Source organism: Nycticebus coucang, chromosome 7 (genome assembly GCF_027406575.1).
Source record: "Nycticebus coucang isolate mNycCou1 chromosome 7, mNycCou1.pri, whole genome shotgun sequence".
NCBI classification, from domain to species: Eukaryota; Metazoa; Chordata; class Mammalia; order Primates; family Lorisidae; genus Nycticebus; species Nycticebus coucang.
The window spans coordinates 94,803,029-94,828,208 of record NC_069786.1 but is presented as its reverse complement, the minus strand read 5'-3'; the positions used below and the strand labels follow the sequence as shown (position 1 = coordinate 94,828,208).

General features: G+C 33.5%; 1 protein-coding gene across 1 annotated transcript in view; it reads left to right on the top strand.

Annotated features, from left to right (window-relative positions):
- BOLL (boule homolog, RNA binding protein) overlaps positions 1–25,180 on the top strand; it is a 57,944-nt gene that overhangs the window by 8,220 nt on the left and 24,544 nt on the right. The window contains exons 5-11 of the mRNA XM_053596469.1: positions 1,260–1,314; positions 2,860–2,935; positions 6,748–6,875; positions 14,910–14,981; positions 18,657–18,704; positions 19,900–20,028; positions 24,281–24,379. Coding sequence (XP_053452444.1) covers positions 1,260–1,314; positions 2,860–2,935; positions 6,748–6,875; positions 14,910–14,981; positions 18,657–18,704; positions 19,900–20,028; positions 24,281–24,379 — 607 coding nt within the window. The remainder of the gene's footprint in view (positions 1–1,259; positions 1,315–2,859; positions 2,936–6,747; positions 6,876–14,909; positions 14,982–18,656; positions 18,705–19,899; positions 20,029–24,280; positions 24,380–25,180) is intronic.

The following is a 25,180-nucleotide window of genomic DNA, read 5'->3' as shown; positions in this document are numbered from 1 at the left end:
TAAGGACTGTGTTTTCTTGAAAGAGAAAGGAGACATACATATTTATTTATAGGGACAAGAAAAGGGACCAATGGGTTGGATTGGAAACAGTATTACTGAGAAACAATATTAAAATATGACAGGTAGATTCTCTGGAAGAGGTGAGATTGTACAAAGAGGTTAGTTTTAAACAGATGAAATGCTTCCTCAGACTGCCAAACAATATTAAGATGTAGTGAGATTGTACCTTCCTTTTGGCTAACATCTGCAATATTTTGGTAAGAATTATTTCCTATCATTCAAGCACACACATAGAAATTAAACTGTATTTTATGCCTTTTCCACTGGGTGGTGTATGTGTTCTAACAACAACAATGACAAAAGACTAATACAAAATTAATTTTTTAACTCATTTAATGTTAGGCAAACAGATAAAGAGAAATTCCTTTGTTTAAAAAAAAGAAATTTTATATAATATACAAGAATTGTGACTTGAATAGTATTCAAGATGTTTAGCATTACTGAGAGAGTTTCCTTAAATTATCTCAATAGAAATTAAGCTCTGTAAGATATACTTTTTATTTCATTTGTTTCTTTTTTCTCTACCTATTTTGGCTCTGGGGACATGACACATCATGTAATCGTATCTTGACATTATATGAATTGTGCTTGAAAGTAATCATATATGAAAATAAGATGTAAATCTGGGTTGTGCATATTTTTTAACTAATATTGTTTGGGAAATATACTAATAATTGCCTTCCCTGTTTATACCTATACCTAAATATACTAATCATTGCCTTACCAGTTTATATGTGCTAGTGAAAATTAAATAACACATTTGTATAGTCATTTCCTATATAAGAAATTTTATTGTTTAAATTTTTCAATTTTTTAAAGTATTTTTTCTACTTTGATTTCTCTAAACAAGCCAAACTTCTTTCATTTTAAAAGGAGACTATTGTTCTGTACTGAAATTCACTGCATTCAAGTTTTTAAGCCAGAATGTTAATCTCTCCTGCTTTTCTTCCTCATACACAGCAAATGACTGAAACTGTTTCAAGATTTCAGGCCTTTTTTTTTTTTCTTTTAGTTCCCCTGTTATAAGAAAGATGACAGTGTTAAGCTGTGAATGATTCTTCTAAGATTCCCATGCTGGTGCAGCATAGAATGATGCTTACTCCTACAGTGGCTCATTGTTAAAGAATAAATTTTCTTAATGTTAATGTAATTAATATGTTCTAAGAAAATAATTAGTAATAATGAATACATTTATTTAGGTATGGTTTCGTCACTTTTGAAACGCAAGAAGATGCACAAAAAATTTTACAAGAGGTATGATCTTTTTATGTATTTAATTTCATTTTTAGAACTTTTTTCTTTGAAACTACCTGTCAGGGGCAGCACCTGTGGCTCAGTGAGTAGGATGCCAGCCCCATATACTGAGGGTTGCGGGTTCGAACCCAGCCCAGAGAAACTGCAACAAAAAAATAGCTAGGCATTATGGTGGGTGCTTGTAGTCCCAGCTACTCAGGTATGAGAATTGCCTAAGCCCAAGAGCTAAAGATTGCTATGAGCTTTGACACCATGGCACTCTACTGAGAGCGACAAAGTGAGACTCTGTCTCTAAAAAAAAAAAAAAAAAAGAAAGAAAAAAAAAAAAACTACCTTTCAGGTACTTAATTTTAATAGTAGAGTTCAAGTACAAATGATCAATTGCTAAAAATACTTATTTGTATCTTAAGATTGGCATTGGCCTCCAAAAAACTTTATCTGAAGAAGAACAAATTCTATAATCATTGCATGATTATGGTTGTAAAATTATATTTCACTTTATTTGATTAAACTAAGAACACGAGTATGTATTTTTTGCCAAGTGTTAATAACATTTTGAATGTCTGAAATACAGCTACAAACATGGATACTTAAAGAGTGTGGTTATTTGAGGTTATTTCTCTCATATAAAAAAGTTTATATAAACTAAAAAAGTCTATAGTCTGCAACTTGGTGTAATAATTTTATGCTATGGCAATGTAATATTTAATTTTTATATTAGAAAAAAGTAGATTTTTAAATTGTGTATTATTAAAATCATCTACACTCAATGCTTGTAATTTGTGGGAATTAAGTTCTTAAATTGCCACCAGCACTAACTTAGTGAATACTGAACTACTGTTCCTAGGTAAAATACAGGGTGAGGAAATTCTATCACAGTATTACCATCAACCAATTGATACGTAACTTTTTGTGTGTTTCTACTTAAAGACAGTGTGTATAATAGATTACTGATTCATTAACATTGAACTTACAGCCAACAGCACTGTAATTCAGCCTGAATTCAACACATCTAACATATATTTTCTCCATAAGGCATATGACAGCCTTCTTGTGCTTAGGAGCACTAGCCAACACTTCAGCGCTTCCTTTGCCATTTTAAATAACAAAATCACCAAGAAAAAGAACAAAAATGGGGAAAGCTCTCTCTTATATGAGAAGTAAAACATTGCTTTGACTGACCTCCCTCAGCTGGGAATATGTGCATCAGGCTACTCAAATTTTTCACTATTTTATGCATGTCTGCTTATAACCTCAAAATTGCCATGAGTATTAATTTTGGTGTTACAAATGAATTTTAGCAAAACTCTAAAATGCAGAATCCATGAAAATGAGGGTTAAGTCTATTTCAAATGAGAAATTAGGGTCAGAGCATGGGAACCACGATTCAGACTCAGATCTATTAATATTTGAATCCAAAGACCACCCTTTTCCTGCTTTCAAAGAATGTTATACTCTGAATTTTTTAAATTCTTACTAGTTTTTTCTTATTGGTTTTATAAATAATAGTTCCAAAATAATAAAATATTTTTTTCTTTATTTTAGGCTGAGAAACTTAATTATAAGGATAAGAAACTGAACATTGGTCCAGCAATAAGAAAACAACAAGTAGGGATCCCTCGTATGTATTGCGAACTAATGTATTTTTTAATAATTTTACATGATTCTTTTCTGAAACATTAGGCTGTTTTAGAACTTTGATTCTGAATGGTTTTTCATTTAATAGTTATTTTAGCAAAGTTGGTCGAATGAATACTTTTTATCACAAATTAATATATCTTATGGTTTTTGTCTAGGGAAATTTTTAAATAAATAAATTTTAAATTTAATTATATTGTATACAACTTACATCTTTAAAGGAAAAATTATTCTATGATGACAATATTTAAAATAACAAAAGTAGTTATGAGTAATTTAGAATTACTAATGAGAAATTTTTCTAATTAGAAAAGTAAAATTAATCAGTAAAAACAAAGTGAAAATATAGAATCAATATCAGAAACTGGCTATATGGCATGTACTATATGATCCAACCATGTGTCATAATTATCAGAGGGAACAATCCCTAAGTGATTGTTCCTTGGCTAAGTGATGTGTGTACCTTCCTCAAATTTCTATAATGCTTTCAACTCTACTCTTTTTTTCACTCCTAATATTTATTAAATTGGGCATTTTTATAGTTGACTTTTATAGTTACCTATAGTATTTATTAAAATCTCTAATGGAGTCTTTGGCTCAATGGAGAAACTTGACATAACATTAGAAACTAGCTATATGTTTTCTTACCCACATCCTAGTGTCTGGTGGGATGTTTCAAACATTGGGTAGTTCAACTTTTTAAAGTGGTGGATGTTTCAAACATTGGATATTTTAACAAACACTTAACTTAGTATTTGTTAATATAGGAGATAACCAAAGTGTCCCCAGTAGGTTAATACAAAATGGAATGTACTAAACATGGCAGAATGCTGAATATTTTCAGATGACTGTTGTTAGTTGCAAGAGTTAAGCTATAACTTGTAGTAACAAGTATAATGTAATGTAGCCCATTATCACTAGCAGTAGGTAGTAAGTAATAATGTTTATATTATGACCCATCTGTTGCTAAAATAGAAAAAGAGTTAGAGCTATGCTGAATGCATTCTAATGTACAAGTAGTCTTTTAAGAACTGTTCCAGTACAAGGGTCAGTGTTATAGTTTTCATTTATTTCATTTAATCTTCACAGAAACCCATGAAGATTTTTAAATAGAAAATTCAGTCTTAGGTAAAGTCATTGTTTTAAAAATGTTTCTGCTGAAATACTTCTAAGGTAGAAAGTTAATCTTGGTATGTGTGGGTCTAACCCAATACAGCATACCAAAATTGTAAGTTTTCTTTGAAGTCTCCTTGTTTATGTAAAAACTTCATGCACAATTTGCAGTCTATTTCATACTATCATATTTAATATAAAAAATATTGCCCCAAAACAGTTGTTTGAATAAAACTGAGTCTGTAAGTAGATTACTATGTTTAGCCTTTGACTGTTCATATTTCTGACACATCATCCCATACCAAATCTGACAGGTTGGGCATTAAATAACTAAATGGTGAGTATTAGCGTGAGCCTTCAAATCTAGGACTGCTTGATTTCAAAGCTGTTTATACATTTCTGCAAAGAAAAATGGGTGTTAAAAGTAAATTTTTGGGCGGTGCCTGTGGCTCAAAGGAGTAGGACGCCGGCCCCATATGCCAGAGGTAGCGGGTTCAAACCCAGCCCCAGCCAAAAACCACAAAAAAAAGGGGAAAAAAGTAAATTTACATAACAAAAGATTCTTAATTTTATCCGAAATCTATCACTTCTTTCCACCTCCATTGTCACCACCCTAGCCACAGCTAACCACTTGGATTGCCTTGTGAATGTACCCTAACTGGTCTCTGAATCCAGTCTTACTACTTTCCAACCCATCATTCACAAGACAGCCAGAGTGATCTTTCAAACATGTACAATTTATCATCTTATTCTCAGCTTATTTTGAGCTATTCTTCCCTCTTTTTTTTGTGCTATAGCCTTCTTTCAGAACATACCATACTCTTCTTCTCAGAACTCTAATATACGTACTATTTACTTTACCTAGAAGGTGCTTTGCCATCTTATTCATTCTTTAAAGCTCAGCCAAAGCATCATTTTTTTCACAAATGTTCCATATACAGGGGATGCCAAAAAAATGTATACACATTTTAAGAAAGGAAAATAATTATATTAAAATTGTAATATTCTATATATACTGATAACAAAAGATGACTACAAGTCACTTTTGAGCACTTCTTGTAATTGCAGAAGTCAAACATGACTTGAGTTTTACAATTTTATTTACATAAAACAATTGAAATGTTCAGTATAGTACCTTATATGGTAGAGTGCCCTATATTACTTCATGTATTTATCAAAATTGTATTTAATTAATTACTTATAATTAACTAATGACTGTCCTCCCTACCAGAACCTTATTTCTGTGAGAATAGAGACCATGCCATGTCCATTTTTTAAATTTTTTGCTGTATCACTAGAGCCCAGTTAAATGCCTTGAAATAGTATGCACTCAAAATTTATTTATTTAACAGATAAACCCTGAATGATTGGTAACTTCTGGGTAAAATCCATGTACCGTCTGAATTACATGCAAAATTTTGTTTGACTTATATATTTCCGAAGAAAAGGTCCCTAGCTTTCATCAGATTCTTTAAAATATCTGATTGAGAACCACTAAAATAAAAAACAGTAGCAACACTAGATCAAATTCAGTGAAAGTATAAAATGAGAAATAGTAGTGCTACATAAAGTGGTAGCCAGTGCCACTTAGTGTGGTTTATGGACAGCATCAGTTCACTCAGGAGCAGTCAAAATGAAAATTTTGCAGCCCTATCCCAGACTTACTGATTCAAAATCTCTGAAGATGGGTCCCTGGAATTTATATTTTAATAAATTAAATTGGGGATTCTAAAATATGTTAAATTTTGAGAACCACTAGTATAGTGGAAGAATTGTCAGTCTAAGTAATTTATATAACCTCCCTGGTCAAATTCTGCAATCCAACTTTTAAAGTCTCCTGCATGACCAAAAAAAAATCTCTCTTTCTCTCTCTCTCTCTATATGTGTGTGTGTGTGTGTCCAATTTGTTGGATTTCGGTGGGTTTTCTTGACTTAAGTTAGCCTGGGAGAAGAGATGGAGACACCAGACAAGCTACATGAAGACATAATCACGTTTGCAGCAGCAGCAAAGGGAGACTAAATAAAAAATAGACAATAGAGAGATAAAAGAGAATTGTAGCATGATGGAATGCTTGCTGATAGTAGACCCAAAGAATTAAATGAATAGAAACAAAATATCTTCAGGAAAGAAGAGTATTCTCCAACTTCACTGCCTCTATCATTTTTGAACTTTTACTACTGAAAGGTCTAGTCAAGATCTGAGGAAGTTTACTACTGTGCCTATAATCTTCAAGTAATTCTATACTGTAATTTGTGTTTTTAAAACTAATAATCTAGGGCGGTGCCTGTGGCTCAAATGGGTAAGGCACTGGCCCCATATGCCGGAGGTGGTGGATTCAAACCCAGCCCCAGCCAAAAACTGCAAAAAAAAAAAAATAATAATAATAATAATCTAAATTGTTAAGCTTGGAGTTTCATTATACAGTGTTATCTGGTAAATTTTTAGTATTTCCTATTAATATTTTTTAATCACCTTAAGCTAAAAAAGCTCTAATATTTTGAAAATACATGCTTCAATGATATTTTAACACAGGGAATTTTTTTTAAATACTTGTGACAGTCAAATTTTACTGGAGCTATTTAGGTGCATGTTGACATAAATATTTTTCCTAAGTGTTGAGAAATTATATTTTAAAAGCTAAATTGAACATTTTAATTATTTTTTTTTAATCTTTGCTTTAGGTTCTAGTATAATGCCAGCAGCTGGAACAATGTATTTAACAACTTCAACTGGATACCCTTATACTTACCATAATGGTGTTGCTTATTTTCATACTCCAGAGGTAACTTCTGTCCCACCACCTTGGCCTGTAAGTAATTTCACTCAAGAAAGATGTCCATTTATTACTGTCAGTTTTTTTAATTGTTTTATTTTTGAACTATTTCAACCACAGGCAATTACAAATAACATAACACACATGTTCCTAACACCCAAATTTAACAGATGTGAACATTTTGCCACACTTAAGTTCTTAAGGGAACATAAGACAAATTGAAGTACTTACCCACTCCCTTGCCCGCTTTTTCTCTTCAGAAAGAACCAGAATATCTTTACTGTCCACTTTATGTGTTTTTGCTACAAATGTATATATTCTTAAATGATAGTCTTGCTGGTTTTTATACTATATCAATAATCTGTTTTTTCTACTCAACATTAAGTTTTTGACATCAAACCATGTTGATCCTTTTTTAGATTATACCATGATCCTTGTGTATCTAGTTCACTTATTTTACTATTTTATCTTATTCCATTATGTGAGTGTACTATGATTTTTTATATGTCTCTGGTTTTTGAGTTGGGGGGTGGAACACAGTCCCTCTCCGTCACCCCAGGTAGAGTGCAATGGTGGCATTAATCATAGCTCACTGTAACCTCAAACTCCTGCACTCAAGCATCCTCCTGCCTGTTTCCCAAGTAGCTGGTATAACAGGCATGTGCCACTATCCCTGGCTAATTTTGCTATTTTTAGTAGAGACTGGGTCTCAACTCTTGCTCAGGCTGGTCTCAAACTCCTAATCTCAAGCAGTCCACCTGCTTCAGCCTACCAGAGTGCTAAGATCACAGGCCTGAGCCATTGTACCTGGCTTATATTCCTCTATTGATATGTATCTTAAGTTTTCTACAAACAAAGCTACATTGAACATCTAGATCTTCTATATATTATATGAAAGTTCTGGGATGTGGCTTTCTAAGGTTTTGCTTTTATGTCCTCTAAAAATTATTTTTTAATTATGAATATTCTCATTTTTAAGTTGATACCTGGAATTTATCATGTTTAGTTTAGGCATATTGTATGTTGTAGATTTTCTTTAAATATATTTTGTCAAAACTATTTCTCTAGGGGCGGCGCCTGTGGCTCAGTGGGTAGGGCGCCGGCCCCATATACCGAGGGTGGTGGGTTCAAGCCCAGCCCCGGCCAAACTGCAACAAAAAAATAGCCGGGTGTTGTGGCAGACACCTGTAGTCCCAGCTACTCGGGAGGCTGAGGCAAGAGAATCGCCTAAGCCCTGGAGCTGGAGGTTGCTGTGAGCAGTGTGACGCCACAGCACTCCACCGAGGGCGATAAAGTGAGACTCTTCCTCTACAAAAAAAAAAAAAAAAAAAAACTATTTCTATAGAGTTAGCTAATTTTAATAATGGAAAGTATTTGCTCTGTAATTCAGTTAACAAAACTAGACAACCACATAAAACTAGCCAACTAAATTAAACTTGCTTTCTATTAGACAATTCTGACTTTATTTTTAGATTCAAGTAAATGAGTTAATATATATCCATGTGACCATCAATTAATTTAAGTGTTCCCTGATAAAATAAATAAGGTGTCATCTCCCCTCTAACTTTTCTTACACAAGCTCTTTTTGCTTTGCTTCCTCCCATTTCTCAGGGCATTGCCTCCTTGGACTGTGTATTTGTTTGATGCCCTGTTGGTGTTTATATTTTGGAAGAAAGCATTATAACAAGATCCGGAAGGAATGAGAAGTGTGCCTTTCTTTAGGGAAGGAAAAGGGTGATAGTAAAAGGAGAGTTTTTGAAAGAAGAATCCAGGCCAGGAGCAGTGGCTTATGCCTGTAATCCTAGCACTCTTGAGAGACTGAGGCAGGTGGATTGTTTGAGCTCAGGAATTGGAGACCAACCTGAGCAAGAGCAAGACTCTGTCTCTACTAAAAATAGAAAAATTAGCCAGGTGTTGGGGCAGGTAGCCTATAGTCCCAGCTACTTGGGAGGCTGAGACAGGAGGATCACTTGAGCCCAGGAGTTTAAGATTGTAGTGATCTAGGTCACAGCACTAAACTCCAGGGGAACAGAGTGAGACTCTGTCTCAAAAATAAATAATAAATAAAATAAATAAAAGAACACTCCATACTACATAGACATGTTCACAGGCAGGTCACATAAGAAAGCTGTACAAAGTTTACAGTCTAAGAATTAGTACTCTTAAAATTATGCATGCCCCTGGATCACTGGAAAATTTTTGTGTTCCCCTAGTGTACCTTGGTCTAGTCCAGGATATATGAATAGAATTATAATTTCGCATTCATGTTATATGCATGTCTTTCACTAGATTTTGCCAAATAGCTCTTCAAAGTTTACTCTCTCGCCAAGAGAGTAACTCTGATTTTTCCACAACCTGCCAATCTTCAAAATTACCAGATTTTTACATTTATGCTAACATTATAATGCAATGGCATTTTGTTTTATTTTCCACTGGCCTAATTATTTGTTAAATGGAAAATATTTTTGTGAATTTATTATATTTATTGGCCATTCCAGTTTCTTCTGTGAACTGCCTGTTCATATTCATTGCCCATTTTCCATTTTGTAAATTGAAAGTATCTTCTTCCAATTTGTGTCTTTTCCATTAACTTTGTGATTTTTTTCTTACAGAAAATTTGATTTTTTGTTGGGTTTTTTTTTATGTTGACAAATGTAATGTTTTTCCATACTTTTGGCTTCTAGTGTCTTGTTTTAAAAAGAATTTTTTATTGTAAGAATATAGATATTCTATGTTTTATTTTTAAAAGCTATAGTGTTGCTACTTTCATATCTAGATCTTAAATCTTGGACTTACATATTAATCCATTCTTTTACTACCGTTTTGAAATTAATCATATGTCAGATACCAAATTTCCACGTTTGTGGGTCTCTTCTTGGGCTTTCTGTTCTGTTCCATTTATATATTTATTTGTTCTACTCAATTCTGTTTAAATTACTGTTACTTTATAATGAGTCTTGAAATCAGGACAAATTTCTTACTTTGTTCTTCTTTAGGAGTCTCTATTCTTAAGTCTTTGCTTTTATAAAAGTATAAATTTTATAATTCAGCTTAGTTCTGTGAAAAGCCCTTGTTAAGTTTTTAGTAGAATTGCGTTATATATGCAGATTAATTGGGAAGATTTTAGTATTTTATATCAACTCTTACCATCCATGAACATGATACCCTTTTATTTAGATCATCTTTTATTTCCATCCATCAAAACTTTATTTCTTCATAGAAATCAGGACATCTTTTGTTAAATTTATTCTTAGCACCCTATAGTTTTTGTTGCTTTTATGAAGAATACTTTAAAATTGTATTTCCTAATAGACATAGCTAATGTATAATAATGGTTTTGATTTTTTAGTGTTCATATTCTATCAGTAACCCTACCAAACTCTCATTTAAACAGTCATTTATGATTCAATATACTTCTTTTTATTCTTTTGTTTCTCATTTTTTCCCCTTGAGTTATTGCACTGGCAGCGTCTCTGCTATAGTATTGATGTCTAACAGTGATGTAACAATGATGACATTATGACCTTGTTCTTTAAAAAGTTTCAGGGACGGGGTGGGATTTCCAATAGGAGGCTACAAGTTTGAAAAGCAGTGTTTGCTGATTTTTTATTTTGCCTGTAGCTTCTCCCCAAACTCTACACCTCCCTGTTGGTGGCTGGTGCTACCCTTAGCAGGAAACTCCCAAGATGGAAATGTTGTCCTTCCCCAGATATAATGTCGCTGAGATTAGGATTCATATTCATAACAAGATTTTAACAGAAGCTGATGCCTGAAGTCTTGTACATGATCTACATGAGAGCCTTAAGAGTAGTTAGAATAAAACAAAACTACCTTTGGGAGAAGAAAAGGAACAAGTTCATTGAGCCACCTTAAACTTTACATTACATATGAAATCTGACAGTTAAGTTTGCAAACTCATCCTAGAAAAAGTGCTACATACCTCATTGCTGAATATCACGACAGTCACCTTCAAAGTACTCCCTGTGAGAAGCATATATGCATGTATATATGTGCACTAATACCAGCACATAGCCCACCTTTAAAAGCAATTTTGGAACTGTTTTTCTGGAATAGCCATCAGAGCTGTCAGTGTTCCAGGTCTGACAAATAAGTTCTTGAACTCATCCTAGAAAAACTGCTTTGAAGGATGGATGAGGTGCTGGCATCAGTGTATAACTTCCCAAAGGGAGTACTTCAAAAGTGACTATAGTGATAATCAGCAGTGAGATATGTAGCACATTTTCTAGGATGAGTTTGCAAACTTAATTGACCTCATATATGCACACACACTTTGTAGGCTTTATTTTTTTTTCTAAGCCAGAAATCTGGATTTTATTCTTTTTTTAATTTCAAAATATTAAGGGGGTACAAATGTTTTTGTTACATAGGTAGCTTTTGCAATGCTTGAGTCAAGGCTATAAGTATGTCCATCACCTAAATAGTGTTCACTGTCCCCGTTAGGTAGGATTTTACCTCTCTACTCCTTCATCATCTCCCCTGCTTGATTTCCAATGACTTACGTATCCCTCTGTGCACCTTGAGGCTCTTGGTTAATTCATTTTATTATAGAGTATATGTGGTGGATTTTGTCCGTTTTCAGGATACTTCACTTAGGACAATGCTCTCTAGCTCCATCTAAATTTCTGCAAAAGACATTAATTTATCCTTCTATGGCTTAGTACTCCATAGTATATAAATGTCACACTTCGTTAATCCACTCAAGAATTGATGGGCACTTGAGTTGATTCCACATCTTTGCAATTGTGAATTGTAGTGCAGCAATCATTCAAGTGCTGATGTCTTTTTGATAAAAATGACTCTTTTCCTTTCAGTAGATACCCAGTAGTGGGATTGCTGAATCAAATGGTAGGTCTACATTTAGATCTTTGAGAAATGTCTATACTGTTTTTCATAGAGGTTATACTAGTTTCCAGTCCCTCCAACAATGCAGAAGCATTCCTTTCTCTCTGCATCTACACCAGCATCTGTTGTTTTTTGGATTTTTTAATGAAAGTCATTTAAACAGAGGTAAAGTAATATCACATTGTGGTTTTAGTTTGCATTTCCCTGATGATTTGTGACACTCATTTTTTCATGTGTTTATTGGCCATTTGTCTGTCTTCTTTTGAAAAGCTTCTATTCATGTCTTTTGCCCACTTTTTAGTGACATTTTTTTTTCTTACTGATGTGAGTTCTTTGTAGATTTTGGATATTGGCCCTTTATTGAGTATATAGTTTGCAAATATTTTCTCCCATTCTGTAGTCTGTGTATTTGCTCTGTTGATTGTTTCCTTAGATGTGCAGATGCTTTTTAATTTAATCAGACCCCATTTATTTATTTTTGTTATTGCTATAATTGCCTTTGGGGTCCCAGTGGTAAATTCTTTGCCTAAGCCACTATTTAGAAGAGCTTTTTCCTACATATTCTTATAGAATTCTTATGGTTTGATGCTTTATATTTAAGGCTTTTATCCGTCTTAAATTAATTTTTCTGAGTGGTGAGTTACAAGTCCTGTTTCGTTCTTCTGCATGTGGCTATACCATTTTCCCCACACCATTTATTGAATAAGGCTTATTTTCCCTAGTGTATGTTGTCTGCTTTACTGAAGATCAGTTGGCTATTGGGTCTGTGTCTCTATTTTTGTGCCAGTTCCTAGTCAGGTAGTCTCTAGATTAGTTCCTCTTGCTAATGATTGCTTTGGCTATTCAGACTCTTTTCTGGTTCCAAATGAGGCATAGAATTATTTTTTCCAGGTCTGTGAAATATGACATTGGTATTTTGATGAGGATTGCATTGAATCTGTAGATCATTTTGGGTAGCATGGACATTTTAACAATGTTGATTCTACTTATCCATGAGCATGGTATGTTTTTCGATTTGTTTGTGTCATCTATGATTTATTTCCTTAGTGTTGTGTAGCTCTTCTTGTAATCTTTCACCTCCTCAGTATTTTGTTTTCTTGTAGCTGTTGTAAATGGTATTGAGTCTTTGATTTGATTCTTAGCTTGACTGTTAAACCAGTGTCTTTGCTGAATTTATTTATTAATTAAAGGGATCTCTTGGTGGGGTCTTTGGGATTTTCTAAAAACAAAATCATATATTCAGTGAAAAGCAATAATTTGACCACCTCTTTCTTTATTTGTGGATACTCTTTAATATCTTTCTCTTGCCTGATTGCTCTGGCTAGAACTTACAACACTTTCTTGAATAGAACTGGTGACAGTGGGCACCCCTCTCTTGTTCCCATTAGGGGAAATGCTTTCAGTTTTCCTCCATTCAATATGAAGGTGGCTATGGATTTGTCACATATACTTTTATAATTTTGAGGCACTTTTTAGACTTAAGAAGGTGTCTGAGGTTTTTAACCTTCCATTTGGGACAAGAATTTCTTAACCTTCTATTTGAGGCAAGATCATTTCTTTGTTGTGGAAGGCTGTTCTGTGCATTGTAGGATGTTTAGAAGTGTCCTTAATCTCCCCATAGTTATGGCAGCCAAAAATATCTCCTAAGACTTCCAGATGTTCCCTAGGGGGCAAAATTACCCATGTTTAAGAATTACTGCCCTTGGGTGGCACCTGTGGCTCAAGGAGTAGGTCCCATATGCCAGAGGTGGTGGGTTCAAACCCAGCCCTGGCCAAAAACCACAAAAAAAAAAAGAATTAATGCCCTAAGTCAATTAAGGAAGTTATTTTCTGTTATGTTTACTAAGATATTTTAATCATAAAAAAATATTAATTTTAACAAATACTAATTTTGTATCTGCTGAAATTATAATTTTTCCTCCTTTAATTTATTAATATTATAAATTCTATTAGTTTTCTTTTTTTAGAAAGAAAACTTACTTTATTGCTCCAGGCTAGAGTGCCACAGCATCATAGCTCACAACCTTTTATTAAACTCTTGAGTTCAAGCAATCCTCTTGCCTCAGCCTCCTGAGTACCTGGAACTATAGGCACAAGCCACGTGCCCAACTAGTTTTTCTATTTTTAGGCGAGATGGGATCTCACTCTTGCTCTGGTTGTTCTTCTGAGCTCAGGTTATCCACCCACCCAGAGTTCTAGAATTAAAGGCATGAGGCACCACACCTGGCCTATTAGTTTCTAATGTTAATCTCTGATGCAATTTTTTGAACATATCATAGTCTGTGAATTGTACCAAACTTTGATACTTTTCTTCAGTTTGGGGAAGGTGAACATTAAAAAAAACAACATGAGTTAGACCCCATGTTACCAGTTGAATTTTAATTGCTATGTTACAGTTTATTTTACTTATCTTACTGTACAACTTGCCTATTTTATTAATGATCTGGTTTTAAGTAATCTTTTTGGAGGATATTTCTTTTTCTTTGAATAATCAAGTGTTATTTGTACTTTTTTCAGACATAGATAATTCACTTATAAATTTATCGTACGACTAACACATTTAAATGTCAAATGACTAAAATAACAATTTGACAGATGCTTCAATAAAAATGTATTTTAATTAAAGGGATAACAAGGAGAATTGAATGTTGATTATTTGTAAGTAGTAGAGAAATCAGATATGATTATTCATTTAATTCTAAGTGCTTTTGCAAGCATTAACTATCTACTGCTGGCCCCCACAATGGAAATAGGAAGTATGACACTATTCTAGCTTCCATTTCCTCTAAATATTCCCTTAGAACTATGTTTTCCTAATCCTTGGAGGTGATACATTTAGGATTAAAAGCAACTTCTCTAATGGTTGTTTTAGTATTACTAAGGAAATGAAACTACATAGAATTGGAAATACTATGATGACTTTAATAAATAGAGTTGGCAATGATATTAATAAGAGGTAGAAAAACAACATTTCTTTTTTTTTTTATCTTTTTTTTTTTTTTTTATTGTTGGGGATTCATTGAGGGTACAATAAGCCAGTTACACTGATTGCAATTGTTAGGTAAAGTCCCTCTTGCAAACAACATTTCTAATCATAAACCATAGTTTACTGGGTTTAGGTAAAAATTAGAGGTAAATTTTATTATGAACGATTTTAAAATATTTTTGCCTAAAATAAATGTTCTATTTTTATCTCCTCTTATATAGTCACGTTCTATATCTAGCTCCCCTGTGATGGTAGCTCAGCCTGTTTATCAACAACCTGCATATCACTACCAGGTAAGCATTAAATTACAAATAAAATTCTCTGATACTTTTTTGTCCTTTTTCAGATAATATTCATTTATTCCTTTCTCATGCAACCATTCTACAAATTAAAAAGAGATAATTAAGCCTTGGTAGCAAGTTTTTTTCTCTTTTTTATGAGAGAACTAAATAAATGTCTTCCTAAAAGATAAACTGTTTACTCCTTTTGCCAAATGTAATGAAGTCGGTTTTGCTCCCTCTGGCTAACATTTAATCTAAAAAATCTTTAGCAATAATTCCCAAAGTAAGATACAGGTATTAAACCACAAGCTTGTTTTTTAATGTACTGCTAACATTGTGTCAGTTTTATGCTATAATATTTAACATGGTATGTATTAAAATGAGTAATACATAGTGGTTTGTTATATATTATGACAACCTTTTTTAGTTAAACAGAACTCTTCCTTTCATTAATCATAGTGGGAAACTGGGGATAAGTGAACTATAAGGCCAGACCATTTGGTCTATAGCAGAGTTATCAAATTATGGCTTGTAGAGCAAATCCAGCCAGCAGCCTGTTTTTGTAAATAAAGCATTATTGGAGCACAATCTCATGCGTTTGCATACTGTCTGTGGCTGTTTTTGTGCTATAGTGGAAGAATTTAGTAGTTGTAAGAGTGATCTTATGCCTGCAAAGCTTAAAATATTAAAATACACTCTATAACCCTTTATTTTTAAAAAAAATTGCCAACCTCTAGTCTGTAGCATTCACATGTAAAATCATTCCTTCATACCTCTGGAATAGTAGGTGAGATTTATATTTCTGTTACTTTTTTCTATTTGAACTTTTTAAATAGACCCATATGAAATGTTAAGGTTACTAGAACCCTTTTTACTATTAGATTTGGTTGAGGGGATCAGTTATTTTTTTTTTTTTTTTTTTTTTAATTTGGCCGGGGCTGGGTTTGAACCCGCCACCTCCGGCATATGGGACCGGCGCCCTACCCGCTGAGCCACAGGCGCCGCCTGGGGATCAGTTATTTTTTAATTCTATTACCATGCTAAATATAAAAGTAAAGTGCTTCCTTCACTTACTAAAAATGAAAGTAACAATGGCATTTATTTAAAATACATATGTAGTATGATTTTTCCTAACCTGTCTCAGAATTTCAGCAGAGGCCCCAAAGACAGAACCTCAGTACCAAATCATTTGATAGAACAGGCCAAAAATTGTGAAACCAATTTTGAGACTTTAGCTCATTGTTTACTTTGAGCATGTATGAGAGGTGGTTGAGATTGATAACAAGGCTTACTTTAACAAGAGAGTTGTTAGAGTGCTTTGGCCTTTTCCCTCTTCTCTCACTAAGTAAATTACATAAGGCAGTAGCTCACTTGATATATCTGTACTATGAAATGTTTCTAATATGCTTTAATTTTATGCTTTGACTCTGGTTTTCTGCTTGACACAAATTATAAAATTGAAGGTATGTTGTCTAGATACATCAGGAATGATTTTGGCACAATAATATACCATGATATTTTGCAATATAAAAAGTCACTTCACGTATGCTTTTCAGTTACATACTATCATTCTGCCCTTAAAATTGCCATTTCAATAAGAATCTTTCTTTGCTCTTTCTTTTTACAAATTCTAAGATTGAGGCTTTCATCGGTTTGTTAGTCAAAGTAGGTAATGCATAGTTTTATTGGTATCTATTTCCTTCATGTTATTTTACCTTTCTCAGGTAGATAGTGGTTTAACTTCTCTAACAAATTCACACACTGATCATTTTATTTCAAGATGTTTATTAAAGTATTTTCTTAAGAGATTACATATTATCCTGCATTTTGAATTTATTATATAAAAAATAGACTTTGCATTATCTTGTTCATTATTTCAATATAGTAATACTTTGCAGCTGAAGTAGTGAGCACTAAATTTACAGTGGTTTGGTTTAGACAGTATATCCATGAGGTTATCTTATTCCTTTTTTCTGTTTTTTGAATTTAAAATTGAGAAAAAAAAAACGATTGAAAATAAATAACAAGTAAAGAGTAAAACATTATTAGGAAATAATATAACTATCTTAAGAAATAAAGTCTATCCTTTATATTTTCATCTGACAATAAGTACCTTAAATGAATTGACCTTTTTTAATAATAACTTTATTTAGATATAATTCATATAATGTACAATTCACCTATTAAAAGTATATCATTGAGTGCTTTTTACTAAATTCAGAGTTGTGCAACAATCAATCAATTTTAGAACATTTAAATCACATCTCCCCTACAAAAAAATAAAATTTGTATCTGTTAGCAGTTACCCCCAACCCTAGGCAACCAGTAATCCATATCTTTATTTTTATAATTTGCCTATTCTGGATATTTCATATAAAAAAAATCATACAATATATGGTTTTTCACAACCGGCTTCTTTTTATTAGCATAATGTTTTCAAGATAGATTTGTCTGTGTGGTGATATACATCACTACTTTATACCTGAATAATATCCCATTATATGGATATACTGAAACCACATTTTGTTTATGCATTCATCAGATGAACATGATTGTTTCTACTTTTTGGCTGTTAAGAATAATGCTACAATGGACATTCGTACACAAGTTTTTGTGTGAACATATGTTTTCATTCTCTTAGGTCTTATACCTAAAGTGGACTTGCTGAGTCATACAGTAATTTTATGTTTAACTACTTTTCTGAAAAGACTACTTTTCGGAAAAAAGAGCTGCACCATTTCACATTCCTACCAGCAGATTAAGAAGGTTCTAATTTCTCCACATATTTGCCAACACTTACGATTTCCTTTTTTGATTATGGCCCTCCTAGTGGATATGAAGTGGTATGTTGTGGTTTTGATTTGTATTTCTCTGAAAACTAATCATGTCAAGCGTCTTTTCATGTGCTTATTAGTCATATGTATGTTTTCTTTGGAGAAGTCTATTCATGTCTCACCCATTTTAAGTTGGGTTGCTTATCTATTTATTATTAAGTTGTAAGAGTTCTTTGTATGTTCTTGATACAAATTCCTTATTTTCTTCCATTCTGTCAGTTAGATTTTAATTTCCATGAAAGTTTTGATGACGTCCAATCTATTTTTTTTCTGTTGCTTTGCTATTTGTGCTTTTTGTTGTCATAGTTTTTTATTTTTACATATGCATGTGTTTATTAGGTTTCCATTTTTTTGCCTTCACAAAATTAAAAAGCTTAAAATTTAATAACAATGTTTAAGTTAAGGACTAGAAACAAAAACCTCGTAAAGAACGAACAAACATAAATACGTTCAAAAAAGGAATCAGACAATTGCTACATCGAAATATTAAGCAATAATAATAATAATGCAAAGGAAGTAACATTCACATTGTCAAATAAGAGTATGTCTATTATAGAATGCTTTGACTCTGAGTCATAATTTTTAAAACATTTCCTAATTCACTATCACAACGATTGACACCTATGTTTTCTTCTAAGAGTTTTATAGTTTTAGGTCTTAACATTTAAGAGCGTTATCCATTTTCAGTTAATTTTTGTTGTTTTTTTTTTTTATTTTTACCTATGTTTTGAGGGTCCAACTTCATTTTCTTGCATGTAGATGTCCAGTTTGAACACGTTATAATCAATAACCTAAACAATCAATAATGAGTGTTTTTTGTTTCTTAGTTTTCTTTCTTCTTTTTCCATTTTAGGCCCCTGCACAGTGTCTACCAGGACAGTGGCAGTGGGGTGTTCCTCAGGTAAATATTAACTTTCATTATTTAATTTAAAAACCTTATTCTGTTGTATTCTTGTGAAAACTGCATGAATACTAAAAAAGTCAGGAACTATTGGTTTGAGACCTCCCTCTTCTCTTTATTAATTGTGATCCTTTTAGAAGTCTGTTTAATCCCAATTTCTTAGTTTCTTCATTTGCAAAATGATGTAATGATATTATATCTTTATAAGTTCCCTTATATGATCTTATGGAAATCAAATGAGATTTTGTAACTGAAAGCATTTTATAAATGAGTACTATATAAAGGTGAAAATGTGTTTTTTTTACTATTACTATTATTTGATTATTTAGCATTTGTCTAGATTTATTTGAATTTTGACTTATGCTCCGAAGTAATTATGCCGTTTACAAGATTTTGATAATAAATAGTACACCTCCAAAAAGACATTTTTCCACTTCTATGAGAAATCACCAGAGTGAGAGTTGATGTTTGTTCCAGTTTAAATGCCATGATTCATATTACTATAGCCTTTAATGGTGATCTTAATTTATACATATATAGAAGCAGTACCCTGAACCCCATAAATGCATCAATGTAGAAAGTTATGATTTAACAAGAAATAATTTAAAAATATATATATATGTATATACACATAATTACTATCAGAATTTATGTGTGAGATCCTGGGGTACTAAGAACATTTAGTACTTATCAGTGATAAAGTTCTTTAATGACATTTACACAATCTGAATTATATATATTTTTTTATTTTATTATTACTTTTTTTTGAGACAGAGCCTAAGTAGAGTGCTGTGGCACCACAGCTCACAGCAATCTCCAACTCCTGGGCTCAGGCGATTCTCCTGCCTCAGCCTCCCAAGTTGCTGGGACTACAGGTGCCTGCCACAACGCCCAGCTATTTTTTTGTTGTAGCTGTCATTGTTTGGCAGCCCGGGCTGGATTCAAACCCACCAGGTCAGGTGTATGTGGCTGGCGCCTTAGCCGCTTGAGCAGTACGCACCAAGCCACAATCTGAATTTTTATCAACCCAGAGTTCCTACTCTGTTGCTAAGATACTACTCTATTCTATCCCTGAAAAAGTATTTTAGGAAAGTATGAAACAAATATTTCTCTCATCTGTTGGGTAAGTCATTTAGAATAGACTATTAGAAATTACTAATCATATTTGAATTAGAAATATGGTTTTGTGTTTCAGTCTCCTGCCTCTTCTGCGCCATTCTTATACCTGCAACCTTCTGAAGTTATTTATCAACCAGTGGAAATTGCACAAGATGGTGGATGTGTTCCTCCTCCACTGTCTCTGATGGAAGCTTCAGTTCCAGAGGTATAATTTGTCTTAAAGTAATTGATCTATCACTAACTTAAGATTTATTTTTCTCTTTTTAAAGTTTGTTCATGACCCTCATTGAAACCACTACATCTTATGTTTTCTTTGATTTATTCACTTCTTTTCTCCTTTTTTACATCTAAAAATGCTTCATCTTAGACTTCTTCATAATTTAGTTCTATACCATTCCCCAAGTCAACTGTTCACTTCACTAGGCTAATCTTTGACTCAAGCTCTTTGAAATAGTAAAATACCAAATGCAATCAGTGTAACCTGGTTTCTTGTACCCTCAATGTATCCCCAACAATTATATATATATATAAATATATATATTTTTGAAATAGTAAAATATCAAATGCTTTGCCCTCTCTTTTTGTCTGACCATATAATTAAGCCAAAAAAGAAAAACATTCTTTAAAAATTCTTTCTTCATGGCCGGGTGTGATGGCTCATGCCTGTAATCCTAGCACTCTGGGAGGCCAAGGTAGGTGGGTTGCCTGAGCTCACAGTTCAAGACCAGCCTGAGCAAGAGTGAGACCTCCGTCTCTAAAGATAGCTGGGCATTGTGATGGTCACCTGTATAATCCCAGCTACTCAGGAGGCTGAGGCAAGAAAATCGCTTGAGCCCAAGAGTTTTGAGGTTGCTGTGAGCTGTGTGACGCCACAACACTCTGCTGAGGGTGACAAAGAGATACTCTGTTTCAAAAAAAAACATTCTTTCTTCAAAAATATAAATTAAATTTATAACTATAAATTGTACACATCATCTTCAGTGTCTTTAAATTATACTCCTGATTCATTACAAATAGTTTTACCATCTGTGTGCCAGGAATTATGCGTGGTATGTTTTAAACGGTGTTATAGAGAGATTAGCAAATTAGTACTCACCTCCCAATTTGAGTGGACTGTTTATTTTTATGTTGCTAAAATTTATAACACTGTAATTTTGTTCTGAATCAATAATCCAATTCACAGTTGGATGTTAATGTTTACCATTAGTATGTTTTTTAGGATTTCTCCATTCTTGGTCTCATCTTCTCCCCCAATATTTTTATGGTTACTTTTTCCCCCCAGAGTTACTGAAGTATAATTGACAAATATGGGATAAAATATACAGCATAATGTTTTGATACATGTATACATTGTGAAATGATTACTCCAGTCAAGCTAGTCCATCACCTCACACGGTTGTCTTTTTTTATTTGTGATGAGAACATTTAAGATGTATTCTTAGCGATTTTCAAGTATATAATATATTATTATTAACTATAGTCATACTATACATTAGATTTCCAGAACATATTCATTCTGTCTAACTGAAACTGTACCCTCTGGCCAACATCTTCCCATCCCCTATGCCTACCCTTGGCAACAATCATTCTGCTCTCTGCTTCTGTGAATACAACTTTTTCATATTCCACATGTAAGTGAAGTCATGTGGTATTTGTCTTTCTCTGTCTGGCTTATTTCACTAAGTATGTCTGCCAGATTCATCCATGTTGTCACAAATGACAAGATTTTCTTTTTTAAGGCTATATTAGTATTCCATTGTGTGTTTAGATATCAGATTTTCTTTATTTATCTGTTGAAAGACCCTTAGGTTAGTGGCTATTATGAGTAATGCTGCCATGAATGTGGGGGTGCATATAGCTCTTAGACATCTTCATTTCATCCTTTTTTTCGATATATACCCAGTAGTGGGATTGCTAGATCATACAATAGTATTTTTAATTTTTTGAGAAACCTCCATATTATTTTCCAATATGGCTGTACTAATTTACATTCCCATCAACAGTGTACAGAAGTTCCCTTTTCTCCACATCCTCATCAGAAGTCATTTTGTTTCCTAGTAAAGTCCCTTTTTATCACAGGGTTTCTGTATTGGAATGTAATAATTGCTACTTCCTTTCCTACCTTCACCCTGCTTCACCTCCACTGGTGTTCCTCAGCTAAAGGCTAGATGGTAGACACTGGCTTTAATAATTTTTGTATTTGTGAAACGAGGACATAAGGAAAATCTATTTTGCAAGATTGACGTAAAGTATAGAGAACTTGTATACAGAGCTCTTTGTATAGTGCCTAGCACCTCATATGAGGCAATTAATCATCCTATGATACACACTGCCACCCATGCCCTAATTCTCATCTACCTTTCAAAGCCAAGCATTTTGAAAAAGTAGCCTACATTCAGTATTTCTATTGCCTTCACTACCCATTCACCCCTCACATGTGACATTATCTTTCTGCTGAAGCCACTTTTGAAAAAAGGTCCTCAGTGACTTCCTAATTGCCAAATACTTTCCTTTTTAATCTTATTTGACCTCTCAGAGACATTGTATGTACTCCTAAAACTCTTCTAGCCTTGGTTTCCATGATTCTATTCTCTTCTGGCAATCCTTTCATACGCTTTTATTTTTCATTGTAAGCTAATCTTTTGCTTACAATAATCTTTTGTCAATTACACTTACAATCCTTCCCTTGGAGGAGGATTCTTCATTCTTCCACCCTGTATATTTCCTCTAATGTTATTATCCATACCTATATCTCTAGCTCCAACCTCACTTACGAGTGTTAGAATAATAGCCACAAGGCAGATGTGATGATTGAGACATGAAATGTGGCAAGACTGAATTGAGCTATACTGTAAAATACATACTATGTTTTGAAAACATAGCATGAAAAAAAAAATAAAACATCTTGATAATTTTTATATTTTTATACATATACTTTTATGTGATACTTTAAATATATTGCTTTAAATAAAATGCTAAAAATTAATTTCAGCTCTTTTTCTAACATGAGTACTGGAAAATTTTACATAATATATGTAGTTCTCATTATACCTGTTTTTCGAAGATAGGGTCTCACTCTGTTGCCCCTCAGTAGCTGGACTACAGGTGGGCACCACCACACCTGGCTAATTTTTCTCTTTTTTTGGCAGCAATGGGCTCTCGTTATATTGTCCAGGCTTGTCTCAAACTATTGGCCTCAAGCAATCCTCCTGGCTCAGCCTCCTTACGTGTTGGAACTACAACTATGAGCCACTGTGCCCAGCCTTACATTATATTTCTATTTACTGGTCTATTCTAGAGCCATCGATCTTTTTTTTTTTCCTTGAAACAGGTTGTGTGTCACACAGGCTAGAGTGCAATGGTATCATCATAACTACCAGCACATGCTACCACACTTGGGAATTTTTATTTATTTTTCTTTTATTTGGAGACAGAGTCTCATTATGCTGCCCTCGGTAGAGTGCCGTGGCATCACACCTCACAGCAACCTCAAATTCTTGGGCTTAAGCGATTCTCTTGCTTTAGCCTCCCAAGTAGCTGGGACTACAGGCGCCCGCCACAATTCAGCTATTTTTTTGTTGCAATTGTCATTGTTTAGCAGACGCAGGCCGGGTTCAAACCTGCCAGCCTCTGTGTATGTGGCCGACGTCCTAACCACTGAGGTACAAGCACTGAGCCATGCAATTTTTATTTTTTAGATAAAAAGAGGGTCTATTTTTTAGACCCTTTTTAGCAAGATAGGGTCTTGCTATGTTGCTTGAACTCCTGGGCTCAAGCCATCCTCTCTCCTTGGCCTCCCAAAGTGCTGGTATTGCAGGCATAAGCCACCATACCCAACCTGTCTTTCTCTCAATGGTATACCTCTGCTAGAATTCCCATGAATACTACAGATTTTGCTGTATGTCACAAACCTACTACTCTCTACCTCCCTTCTACCACAATTACATAAACATTAGCCTTTCCTTATATTTTATCTCTCAACAAATGGTGCCACCATCTGTTGGACAAGCCATAAATATGCTTTTACATATCTCTTCCCCTGCCTATTTCTCTACTGCCTCATCTTCTAGCTGTCCTTTAGTGTGTAATCCTCCTTTCAGCCATACCAAACAGCCTGAGTATATCTCCCAAATGAGGTATGTTCTTACTTACCTCTATGCTTTTGCTCATACTATTCTCTCATTCTTTTCCTGATTTTTTAAATTCAAGCATTACCTCCACTAGGAAACTTTCCCTGACTTCCCTCCCCAGTTTTCATAAGCTAAACCAAGTAGTTGTTCTATTTTCTCCTATTTATTCCTATATATATCTCAGAGGACTTAAGGCAATTTTGACTACTGTCTATGCCCCTGACCAAAATTATAAGCTAATTAAACACAGGAAATATGTTTTTTACTCTGTTTCTGTAATAAAATAAAAGGTGATACATTTTTTTCTCTTTTTTTTTTTCCTAATAGCCTTATTCTGATCATGGAGTTCAAGCAACATATCACCAGGTTTATGCTCCAAGTGCCATTGCTATGCCTGCACCTGTGATGCAGCCTGAGCCAATTAAAGTAAGAAATTTGTTTAAATTTTTTTGTTTTTCTTCAGTTACATTTCAAATTTTTCAAAACTTCTTCTGGAAAGGAACAACTTTGGATATTTATATCACATTTGTGATCAAAAGTACAGAATTAGTGAATTCAGTCAGGTGAAGGAAATACAACTCTAAATAAATTATAATTCCTAGTAATTAGTTTTGTAGAATTTATAAACCAGACATAGTCAGAATTTTCTTATTGTGATAATGTATAACTTAATGTTTACCATATTAACTAGTTTTAAGTGTACATTCAGTGGCATTAATCATATTTACAATGTTGTATAACCATCACCATTTCTGAACTCTTTGATCATTCTGAATAGAAAGAAATTCTGTACCCATTAGGAAATGATTCATTCTTTCTCCTTCCCCTTTCCCCCAGTACCTGGTAACCTCTAATGTACTATTTTTCTGTCTCTGAATTTGCCTATTCTAGATATCTCATGTGTAGTGCTCACATTTTGATTATCTGTGTTGATGGCACATGACATTTATGGGGAAATGAAAACATGTAATGATCTCTTCCAGTTAGGAATTGTGCTCATACTTCCTAAATCAGATTCAGGCCAAAGAATGATAATCTAGTCAGATCCATGTATCTATTCATTATATCTTGACTATCTACTGTGTAGCAGGGAATTCTTCCTATTCTCTTATGACAGAGTTTCTTAGTGAAACTTGTGCATCATCACTTAAGGGAAATAAACTTTATCTACAGTATAGAACCACAGATTGATTAACTGGTGAGATATTAATATGAATCTGTGTACAG